Consider the following 11,288-nt stretch of genomic DNA (forward strand, 5'->3'; position numbering starts at 1 on the left):
ATTCCCTAGGAGGTCAGGCAGCATCCCAGGGGCTGCTCACACGCAGACTTCTCCATGATGCCTTGGGGCCATACAGTACAGATAAATCTGGGGCACTGCCTGGAGATGGGCGTTCCAGAGATTACGTCAAAAAGCTCAGGCTGGCTGCCAGCCGGTCAATTCTGACTCCTGCTGACCCAACAGGGTAGAGTAGAACTGCCCCTGTGAGTTTCCAAGACTGTTAACTCTTTACCAGAGTAGAAAACCTCATCTTTCTCCTGAGTAGGGGCTGGTGGTTTCGAACTGCTGACCTCATGGTCAGCCGTCCAATGCATAACTGACGATGTGACCAGGGCTCCTATGATTCCCTGGGAGGTCCTGAAGTAGTCCAGGGGTCCATGACTCCCTGAAGGAAACCGGAGTAACCCTGACATGACTTACTTGTAGGAGAGCATTCTATGAACTCGGGGGAGGGTCTGACACACTGCAGTAGACCAGTAGGTCAAGAGTTACCTTAGGGCTTTGTTTCTAATGCCTTGGGACTTTGAGGTCAAAAAGAATCCTGGGGTTTTGCTGGGAGAAGGAACGCCCCTGACTCCCTGGGGAATGTGCCTGCAGGAAGTCCCACCAGGAATGTTTGGGGGTGACGGGGCAGCGGGGCCGACCCCGCCAGGCCCGTCGCCACAAGACGTGCCCCAGCCCTGGGGAAATCAGCAAGGTCATGGCCGCCATGGCTCTGGGCGGGCTGAGCGACAGGGGCTGCAGCGAAGACGAGTTGCTGGAGAAGTGCATCCAGGCGTTCGGTGAGTGTCCCCTGCCCAGGTGTGTGCCACAGAAGCAGTGTGGAGTGCAAGGGCATCCTTCCTGGGATGGGGGAGGGCAGAGACTTGTCAGAGGTTTTCTGTGTCCGCTCCCTCCCTCCCTCCCTCCCTCTCTCCGTGAGATGCCTCCTTTGTGCCTACCCTTGTGCTGGTGCATAGTGGGGGCCCCGTGGTTCACGTACGTACGGCCACCAGTTACTCTATGTAGAATGTATAGATGGGGAAACCGAAGCAGCTGAGGTTCAGTCACCGGTTAAAGAGGCAGTGGCGGAGCTGGGATTTGAACCCAGAGTCCTTGCTCTTAACGACTGCCCTGGGTGTGTACAGCACAGGCAAAGCAGCCGAGGTACAAGGAGGTGATGTTGCTTGCCCATGTGCATGCATGAAGCTGTGGGGAGAGCCAGGGGTTAGCACCAGACTGTCCAACTGACCTTCGGGGTGGGGCCTATTCTGACCGTCTCCTTCCTCTCTGCCCCTAGACTCGGCTGGCAGCCTGTGCCGTGGAGGCCACGTTCTCAACATGGTGTTAGCCATGCACAGCTGGGTGCTGCCTTCTGCCCACCTTGCCGCCCGGCTGCTGAGCTTATATCCTCCTGGGACAGAGCGAGGGCCGGAGGGAGGAGGGCAGCGTTGCAGGAGCCTCAGTGATGGGGATAAGGTGGATGGGGCGGGTCTGGGAGACTGGCTAACAGAGCCTTGACCAAACTCAAGTACCAGGAGGCCACAGGGAGCACGCAAGAGCGGAGACGGTTGCAGATCTGTCACCTGGTCAGGTAGGGCTGAGCCAGGACTGCCACTCCCATGACCCAAGGCCCCATCATGCTGCTCCCCAAACTCACCTCCCAGATGCTCCCTAACCCAGGTCCCATAGACACACCTAGCTCTGCTCCTAAAGCCCTGGATGTCTGAAACCCTAGCTTGGTCCTAAGACACTCCCAGGTGGGGTCCTTAGAACCACCATCTCCTAGAGACCTCTGCCCGTGGTGCTCAGGCACCCCGCCAAACCTCCACTTCCCATAGAACCCCCAGCCTAGCCTCTAAGAATCCCTCACCCTCTCCCCCAAAAGTCTCGCCTCCAAGAGATCCCCAGCTTTAGGTCTACCCCCAGCCTGCTTTCTAACACTCTTACTTCCAAGAGTTTTCTCCCTGCCTCGCTCTCCTAGTACCCCCATCCCATGTTAAAGAACCCCCAGCCTAGTGCCAGCAATCCCCTGAGTTTGCTGCTCCGCCAGACCAAGACCATCAGAGACCCCCTCTTCAGGCTGCGAGTCCCCTCCTCAGCCCAACAGACTCCTTCCAGAGACCTTTCCCACCCCCACCTCCCAGCCTCACCCACCATCTCTAAACCACCCTCAGGTACTGGCTGACCCAGCACCCTAAGGCAGTACACCAAGAGCCCCAACTAGAAGAGGTCATAGGTCGCTTCTGGGCCACCGTGGAAAAGGAAGGCGGCTCGGCCCAGAGGAATCTGGGGGGTTCCTGCAATCTGTGAGTCAGCCTTCCCCACCTACCCTTTCCATCCCCACACCCTCATCCTCCTACCCCCTCCATCCCGCCAATCCCTCCACCCTGAGCCCCTCTTTGCCTGCAGCCTGAGCCCTGGTGGCCCTGGTCCCCCAGCCCCCTTGAGCAGTCCAGGCCTGGGCAAAAAGCGCAAAGTGTCCTTGCTTTTCGATCACCTGGAGAGTGTGGAGCTGGCCGAACACCTCACCTACCTGGAGTTCCGCTCTTTCAGGGCTATCACGGTGAGCTCTTACTCCTCCGCCTAGCTGGGAAGAGCTTGGGGCTGTGGGACTGGATGGGGCCGGGGAAAGGACCTGGGAGGTGCCAGCATCATGTCAGGACCCTGGAGATCTAAGAATGTGAATGTGGCTGACCGAGCCGAGCACAGAGTCCCTACGTTCGAATCCCACTCATCCCGTTCAGAACCTCAAAATCCTCTTTGTTTCCATAATACGTCACAATCACTAATAACTCCAGGGCATATTTGAATCTGTAAAAAGATTCAAAGACTTCCCTTTGGCACATGTCAGGATTTTTTAAGAGCCACGCGTTCCGCTGGCTGGACTGCAGTAGCTCTGGGAAGTGGGTTGTTTCAGGGACCTAAGTCGAAATTGTAACATTTAGAAGGTTTTCATTGTCATCCTGGTGATCTTCTGGGTAAGATAGAACAGATATGGGTCCGAAGTTTTCAAAGATTGGTCTAAAGGTTGAGCTATGAGGGGAAAGTTAGGGATCCAAGTTCGACAACAGCCAGAGTCCTAAAAGTACCCTTTGGTTTTTATTTGTTTTCGGTAAAGCGAAGCTGCTATAACTTCTTGACCTTCCCTCACTGCCATCGAGTCCGTGCTGACTCGTAGCGACCCTACAGGACAGGGCAGAACTGCTCCTTGGGGCTTCCGAGTCTGTAACTCCTGATAGGGGCACAAAGTCTCAGTTTTCTCCCTCGGAGCAGCTGGTGGTTTTGAACTGCTAGACTTGCATTTAGCAGTCTAAATGCACCCTTCTTATGCCATGTAATCTCTGGGGGCACTTTATTAGCCCTCTCTTTTACCTGAGGGTTAATAAAAATGTCTTCAGAGATTAAATGACATAAGTATTTGACAGAAAGCTACCGTATGTGACTTTCACAGCAAAGCATCCTATTTCCGGGGGAATTGGAAAGGGCCAACCTAGGAATCCCGCTGCACTTAATTGCACACAGGTTCTGAAGAAATCTCCAGTCTCTGTGGTGTGGCTTCTTAACTGGAAGGACAGGAGTGCTACAAAGGTTAATGCAGAGACGATGAACCCTTTAGGAAGAAAAGCCTAAATTAGAGGAATCAGTCTTTGCTTCTCCTTTAAAGGGTATTGGAGAACATGGGGATCCGTCCACTTCAACGTTAATAGGTTCCACTGAAAACAAATCTGACAGCTTTCACTGAAACTTGTTCTTTTCATGCTCAAAATGCTCGGAACTTCTTTTTTAGAAGGGCCTTCAGAACCAATGTCCCATTCTTGTTAAAGACGTCATGATCCCAAATCTTCAACCTTTGAAGATGTTTGACGGCTTTTGAAAGAGTTGCGTCGTACAAGACCAAACACCATGAAACACGTGTGGGCCAAGCCGGGTTCTGCTTGTCAAGGCAGAAGACCGGTTTTCTGGTGTGGCTCTGAAGGGAATTATAAGTACAAGGGAACTGAGAGTTGCTCACATCATTGGGATATGTAGATCACTTCGCAAGATGTCCAAATAACTGAAGGAAACACCACTCGTTTTGTATGTCCTGGTAGCCGAAGAGGCTGTAGCTTCCCACGTTGCGTTGAAGGTTTAGTTTGAGCCCTAGAGTCATGACATGAAGGTGCTAAATACTCTTGTTGCTTTATCTATTTTTGTGCAAAGGAGCTCTGGTGGTATAGTGGGTTATGTGTTGGACTGCTGACCACAGAGTCAACGGTTCAAAACCACTAGCAGCTCCAAAAGAGAAAGATGAGGCTTTCTACTCCTGTAAAGAGTCACAGTCTTGGAACAGGGGCAGTTCCACCCTGTCCTCTAGGGTCGCTATGAATCAGAATCCATTTGAGGAGAGTGAATTTGGCACGTTTGTTACGAAGGACGCCCAGTAGTGTTGAGGATTACATGTTAGACACCCCAAGGTCGGCCATTGGAAACCACCCGCTGCTGCATGGGAGAGAGATGAGCCTTTCTTCTCCCATAGAGATTTAGAGCCTCAGACTCCCGCCAGGGAAGTTCTACCCTGTCTTATGGGGTTGTTGTGCGTCAGAATGACTCAATGGTGGTGAATTTGTCTGCTTGGTTTGGTTTATGGGTATTCATCATTTGCATTCTAAATTTGCATATAATTTAAAACCTTTCCGCTGTCCTTGGAATATTTTTTTCTTTTTTTAAAAAGCATGTTATTGGGGGCTCGTACAATTCTTATCACAATCCATCCATCCATCCATCCATCCATCCATCCATCCATCCATCCATTGTGTCAAGCACATTTGTACATTTGTTGCCATCATCATTCTCAAAACATTTGCCTTCTACTGAAGCCCTTAATATCAGCTCCTCATTTCTCCCCCTCCCTCCCCACTCCCCCTCCCTCATGAACCCTTCATAATTCATAAATTATTATTATTTTGTCATATGTTACACTGTCCGACGTCTCCCCTGGCTCACTTCTCTGCTGTCCACCCCCCAGGGAGGAGGTTATACGTAGATTCTTGTAACTGGTTCCCGCTTTCCACCCCACACTCCCTCCACCCTCCAGGCATCGCCACTCTCACCACTGGTCCTGAAGGGGTCATCTGTCCTGGATTCCCTGTGTTTCCAGTTGCTATCTGTACCAATGTACATCCTCTAGTCTAACCAGATTTGTAAGGTAGAATTGGGATCATGATAATAGTGGGCGGAAGGAAACATTTAAGAACTAGAGGAAAGTTATATGTTTCATCATTGCTACCCTGCACCCTGACTGGCTCATCTCCTCCCTACAACCCTTCAATAAGGGGTGTCCAGTTGTCTACCAATGGGCTTTGAGTCTCCACTCTGCACTCACCCTCATTTACAATGATATGATTTTTTGTTCTTTGATGCTTGATACCTGATCCCTTTGACACCTCGTGGTTGCATAGGCTGGTGTGCTTCTTCCATGGGGGGTTTGATGCTTCTCAGCTAGATGGCCGCTTGTTTATCTTCAAGCCTTTAAGACCCAAGACACTATATCTTTTGATAGCCGGACACCATCAGCTTTCTTCCCCACATTTGCTTGTGCACACGTTTGTCTTCAGTGATCATATCGGGAAGTTGGGCACCCACTGATATGATATTTTGTTCTTTAATGTCTGATACCTGTTCCCTTCTACACCTCGTGGTCACACAGTCTGGTGTGCTTCTTCCATGTGGGCTTTGATGCTTCTGAGCTAGATGGCCACTTGTTTACCTTCAAACCTTTAAGACCCCAGATGCTATATTTTTGGATATTCGGGCACCATCAGCTTTCTTCACCACATTTGCTTATGCACTCATTTGTCTTCAGCGATCGTGTCGGGAAGATATGCATCATGGAATGCCAATTTAGTAGAACAACATGTTCTTGCATCGAGTAAGTACTTGAGTGGAGGTCCAATGTCCATCTGCTACCTTAATGCTAAACCTATAAATATATGCATGTAGATCTATTTCCCCACCATCCTTGGAATATTTTCAGTGAATAAAATAAATAAATCGGTGACAAGGAACGTTTGGTAAAATAGAATTATCTGCCAATACATTAAATAGTAATGTGAATATAGGTATTCTTAGCAGTAGTTACCAATAAGAGGCCAACTAAATTTATTGTCTTAAATTGGGGGTGGGGCGGGGCTGAGAAATAGCTTCAGAGGGAAGGAGTCTGAACAAGCAGAGCTTTGGAAAGCACAAGAAAGGCCTGCAAATAGCGAGAGCTTCTTCTTTTGTAATGTTACTATGCGCAAGTTCTGACTTTCCAACAATATTAATAACATTTCCCTTTTTTTCCCATTAAATTGCAAAGGGCAATCCAATTTATATAAAGCGTCTCTATTCAATAGCAGGGGTGTCAGAACTGAGCAAATAAAAGGGTGCGATCTGCAATACAGCCATGCGATATTTACACAGGCTTTGTGACTGCAAGTTGGCTGTTTATCAGAAGCCCGCACGATTTGTGAAGCCTTTTTACTCCAGGGCGGGCACTTTTGTAAACATCCACCTGTTTGCATGTGATTAACGGCAGATAGGCTAACTCTAAAGCAATTAAAAATCAGCAATTGCCCCAATAATATACATACTTCTTTATCCTTGAGGGTTGAGAGTCTACTGGGAAAATCCACCTATTGTCCCTGGGACCGTGTCATTCTGAGTCAGAGAATGAAAGGAGGGTTAAGCTATAAGGCCTGTTTATTCTTACACTTAAAGCATCCATTTTTCCAATGACTAGGGACATTTTTGTTTTGTTTTTTTGCCGGCATTAGGTCCATGGGAGGTTTTGTTTTATTTTTCCCCCTCAGTCGGGTTTTACCTGCTGTAATTGAAGGGCATTAATTTGTTCGCCTTAGCAGCCTGCTTTGTGTCTAAAGTTTAGGGAAACTCAAGCCAACACTGGGAGAAGCCTTACGATCTCAGCTACGGCTTTTAACTGAGGCTGAAATTGCAGATTTGAGGTCAGATAAAAATACTGCATTAAAAGCCCCCATAATCTCTTGCCTTGAGGGTACTCAGTGAATGGTGGTCTGTAACTACCATATACTTTCTATTATAATGCCCTCCTTCTTTATGAAGATATATTAATCTAGTGGCCCTGGTTCTGCCACTGTCATTGAATATGATTGAAAGTTTTGCCTTATCGACAGCCCCCATTGTTTGTGTAAATAGTGTCCAGTCAATTGAATTTAATCTGCACAAGTCAATAGTTCATGCACTGTGGTTTCTATACTTGTATAATCTCCTCTTCTCAACTGTGATTTGAATTCTATGCCACTGGATACATTAATGACATTATCAATAGGTGTTTAGATTAACTTCAACTTTAATAGATTCAGCTGAAAATGGTCAACCTTATGCTACAGGGAGATGATTGATAATGTTCTCTAGAATCAAATGAAAACGATGTCTCTAAGGTGAAGCAGAGACATATAAACCACAGATGTAGGAATGGTTTGGGAGCTCACACTTAATTCTAGCCCTGATCTAAGAACAATCAGTTCTTGGGACATGGCCCTGCTTGATACTTGCCCTCTTGCAGAGATTGCTGAAGATATGGCTGCTACTGCAAAGTGTGCTAAAGAAACTAGATGGTGCCCTGCTGTCAGGAAAAAAATAGCATCAGGGGTCTTAAAGGCTTGTCTTAAACATCTTGTTTAAGACAACCATGTAAGTGAAGTGTCAACTAAGTTCTCGTGGAAGAAGCACATCAGCCTGTGTGATCCAAGGATTGTAAATCATATCATCTAAATCCAAAGGAGGGAATGATATCCGAGCTTAAATTGTTAACACCCAATTTCCAGAAGGCTATGGAGGACAGTGGAGGCCCCCAGTCTATTTGCAGGATCTGTACATAGAAGAAGTCTCCAGTGAGTCTCCTCTGTGTGTAGCTGAAGGATGTGAATAGCCTTGTTATTGAGCAGAGAGCCTTGTGGAGACAAATAAAGTAGGTAGAGTTAGGTTAAAAGGTCATAGCTTATTTCCCTTTTGACCCGGTTAATAATTGTTTCAAATTTTTAAAAAGTAAACAGCAAGTACCCAAGGACGAAGCCTCTGGTCAGAGTCCCGTCTGACCATTGACCAGGCATGTGAATAGCCTTGCCATCGTGGATAGTGAATTGGAAGGTGGATTTGGGCAGATGCGTTAGGTTCAAGTTTACCACCGTGTTATTTGATCTCCCTTTTGGCTCATCTGAAAGTTCAGTTGTGCTCGGACAGGGCAGTGATTGTGAGGGCGATGCAGGAGGCCCTCTGTGTGGGAGCCGCTCGCAGGCGCCGGACAGCAAACCACCGCAAAGGTGTCCTTGTGCCCAACATGTTCTTCTTCTTATCTTCTTCTCCACTGAGGATGTTCTCTATTTTATTTAGTTATTGTCATTGGGTTTGTTTGTTCGTTTGGGTTTGGGGCAGGGGTTGTGGTTTTCAGTGTATGAAATCCAGGCTGGGTGGGTGGATCTCTAGAGACAGTGACTGGATCCGTGGTTTCTGGAAGCACGGCAGGGGAGGTGGAGAGAAAATGGGGAGCCAATAGCAATGAGAGAATAAAACGTTTAATGGCAGAATAAAACAAAGGAAGAATAAAACGTTCTAAAATTGACCTTTCCCCCAGCACGTCCAAATGCTGGGGGGGGCGGGTTGTGGGGGGACTTTATGTATTGCTTCCAGTAATTGTGGCCCTAATCTCAATCTTCTGTGAGAAAGATTTCAGTTTGTTTTTTTAAATATCCAATATGTATAACATGCTCAACAGTACCCATTAATATTATATTAGAAATTGCCAAGTGCTAAGGAGAAAAATACAACACCTCTTTGTGTGAGTATGGCCCACTGGTGCCAGATCTCCCTACTTAACTTCAACGTCACACTTCCGCGGCCTGGCCTTGGGCTGGTCACGTAATTGTGCTTCCTTGGCTTTCTCACCTATAAAAGGGTATATTAATCATTCTATTTTAAATTAACCTTTTAAAAAGGGTTTTTTTTGCTGTTGGCCTATAACTCACGTACCATACAATTCAAAGGTTTAAAGATATTAAGAAGAGTTGTGCAACCATCCGCATAATCCATTTTAGAACATTTTCTTCATTCGTGTACCCGTATTTCTCAGTCACTCTCCAATGCAGGGCAGAAGTCCTGCTCTCGGGGAGCAGATGAAGCTGTCGGCTACTATAAAGAGCGATGGTCTCCTTAGTCCTGAGGAGCAGTCCTCTGCCTAATAGGATTGCTATGAGCCAGAAAGGACTGGATGCCAGCAAGTTTGCATTGGTTAGTTTAGCCTCATGGAAAAAGTGTCTGGTTCATAGTAAATGGTATTTGTTTGGGTTATTTGAAATGACAGTATCTTACCCTCCCACATGGTACTTTTTTTTTTTTTTCATTTTACATTAAAATCCTTTGTAGAATTTTTTTTTCTTTTTTTTTCTTTTTAATTTTATTTTTTAAACATTTTATTAGGGGCTCATACAACTGTTATCCCAATCCATACACACATCAATTGTGTAAAGCGCATTTGTACATCATTTCTCAAAACATTTTCTCTCCATTTAAACCCCTGACATTAGGTCCTCCCCACATGGTACTTTTATGAACATAAATCAACCTAGACATGTTAGTGATTGCCATCATAATTTCAAGTGAAGTGGGGATGTGATTATTTAATGTGAAAAATGTCCTGTTAGGTACATAGATAAGGAGATTTAGATATGTACATACAGATACATATATTTATGTAGATATATAGATATGCACAAGAGCAGATGGTGGTTTTGAACCGCTGACCTTGTGCATTAGAAGGATGAGGTTTTCACTCCTATAAAGAATTAGAGCCCCTTGTATTCAAACAAGCAGCCATCTAAGTCCACCTGGAAGAAGGCCACCAGCTCGTGTGAGCCAAAGGTGACTATAACAAAATCCAAATATAACAAAAGGAAGCGTATCAGAGGTTAAATGGTGAAAATCCAATTTGTAGAAGGCTGTGGAGGACATGGGAGGCCAAAACCCAGCTGCAGAGTGTCTGGTCAGAGTAAGCCTCTGGCTGGTCCCCTCACGCCACAGGCAAGACTTGAAAGGCCTCTCTATCAGACGGAGAACATTGTAAACTTGATCATGCTGGATCGAGCTTGATACTTGGTCAGTTGACCTCCCTCTTGACCCAACCTGAAAGTGTTCTAGGCGCAAGTAGTTCTTGCTTATTCCATGACAAAAATGTCTTCCCTGGCTTTTAAAATATTGATTTAATGGTGGTCTTTTCTCTCCTACTCATTCTTTGGATGTTTATCTTTATATTATTATTATTATTATTTCATCCTTGCCATTTAAAAAAATATTTCTGGTGGGTTTCCCAGTTTGTGGAGCACAGAAGGAGTCGCTGCATGGAAATAATAACTGATGCCGTGGTTATCGGGGATGTAGCAGGGGAGAGAGAGAGAGAGGGTGAAGGGGTTTGGGGAGCAAACTGAATGTGGGAGGTGAGGGAAGAACTAGAGCAGATTGAGATTGTGTATATACAACTTTTTTTTTTAATCATTTTATTAGGGGCTCATACAACTCTTATCACAATCCATACACGCACACATCAATTGTGTAAAGCGCATTTGTACATTCATTGCCCTCATCATTCTCAAAACATTTGCCTTCTACTGAAGCCCTTAATATCAGCTCCTCATTTCTCCCCCTCCCTCCCCACTCCCCCTCCCTCATGAACCCTTCATAATTCATAAATTATTATTATTTTGTCATATGTTACACTGTCCGACGTCTCCCCTGGCTCACTTCTCTGCTGTCCACCCCCCAGGGAGGAGGTTATACGTAGATTCTTGTAACTGGTTCCCGCTTTCCACCCCACACTCCCTCCACCCTCCAGGCATCGCCACTCTCACCACTGGTCCTGAAGGGGTCATCTGTCCTGGATTCCCTGTGTTTCCAGTTGCTATCTGTACCAATGTACATCCTCTAGTCTAACCAGATTTGTAAGGTAGAATTGGGATCATGATAATAGTGGGCGGAAGGAAACATTTAAGAACTAGAGGAAAGTTATATGTTTCATCATTGCTACCCTGCACCCTGACTGGCTCATCTCCTCCCTACAACCCTTCAATAAGGGGTGTCCAGTTGTCTACCAATGGGCTTTGAGTCTCCACTCTGCACTCACCCTCATTTACAATGATATGATTTTTTGTTCTTTGATGCTTGATACCTGATCCCTTTGACACCTCGTGGTTGCATAGGCTGGTGTGCTTCTTCCATGGGGGGTTTGATGCTTCTCAGCTAGATGGCCGCTTGTTTAT

General features: G+C 46.5%; 1 protein-coding gene across 1 annotated transcript in view; it reads left to right on the forward strand.

Moving 5' to 3' along the window:
- Positions 1-11,288, forward strand: part of RASGRP4 (RAS guanyl releasing protein 4) — a 25,110-nt gene that overhangs the window by 2,855 nt on the left and 10,967 nt on the right. Inside the window, exons 2-7 of the mRNA XM_045293013.1 lie at positions 598-782; positions 1,280-1,381; positions 1,440-1,444; positions 1,512-1,573; positions 2,157-2,288; positions 2,392-2,545. Coding sequence (XP_045148948.1) covers positions 598-782; positions 1,280-1,381; positions 1,440-1,444; positions 1,512-1,573; positions 2,157-2,288; positions 2,392-2,545 — 640 coding nt within the window. The remainder of the gene's footprint in view (positions 1-597; positions 783-1,279; positions 1,382-1,439; positions 1,445-1,511; positions 1,574-2,156; positions 2,289-2,391; positions 2,546-11,288) is intronic.

This window comes from Echinops telfairi, unplaced genomic scaffold, assembly GCF_000313985.2.
Source record: "Echinops telfairi isolate 266 unplaced genomic scaffold, ASM31398v2 ScPeMD7_655;HRSCAF=1070, whole genome shotgun sequence".
NCBI classification, from domain to species: Eukaryota; Metazoa; Chordata; class Mammalia; order Afrosoricida; family Tenrecidae; genus Echinops; species Echinops telfairi.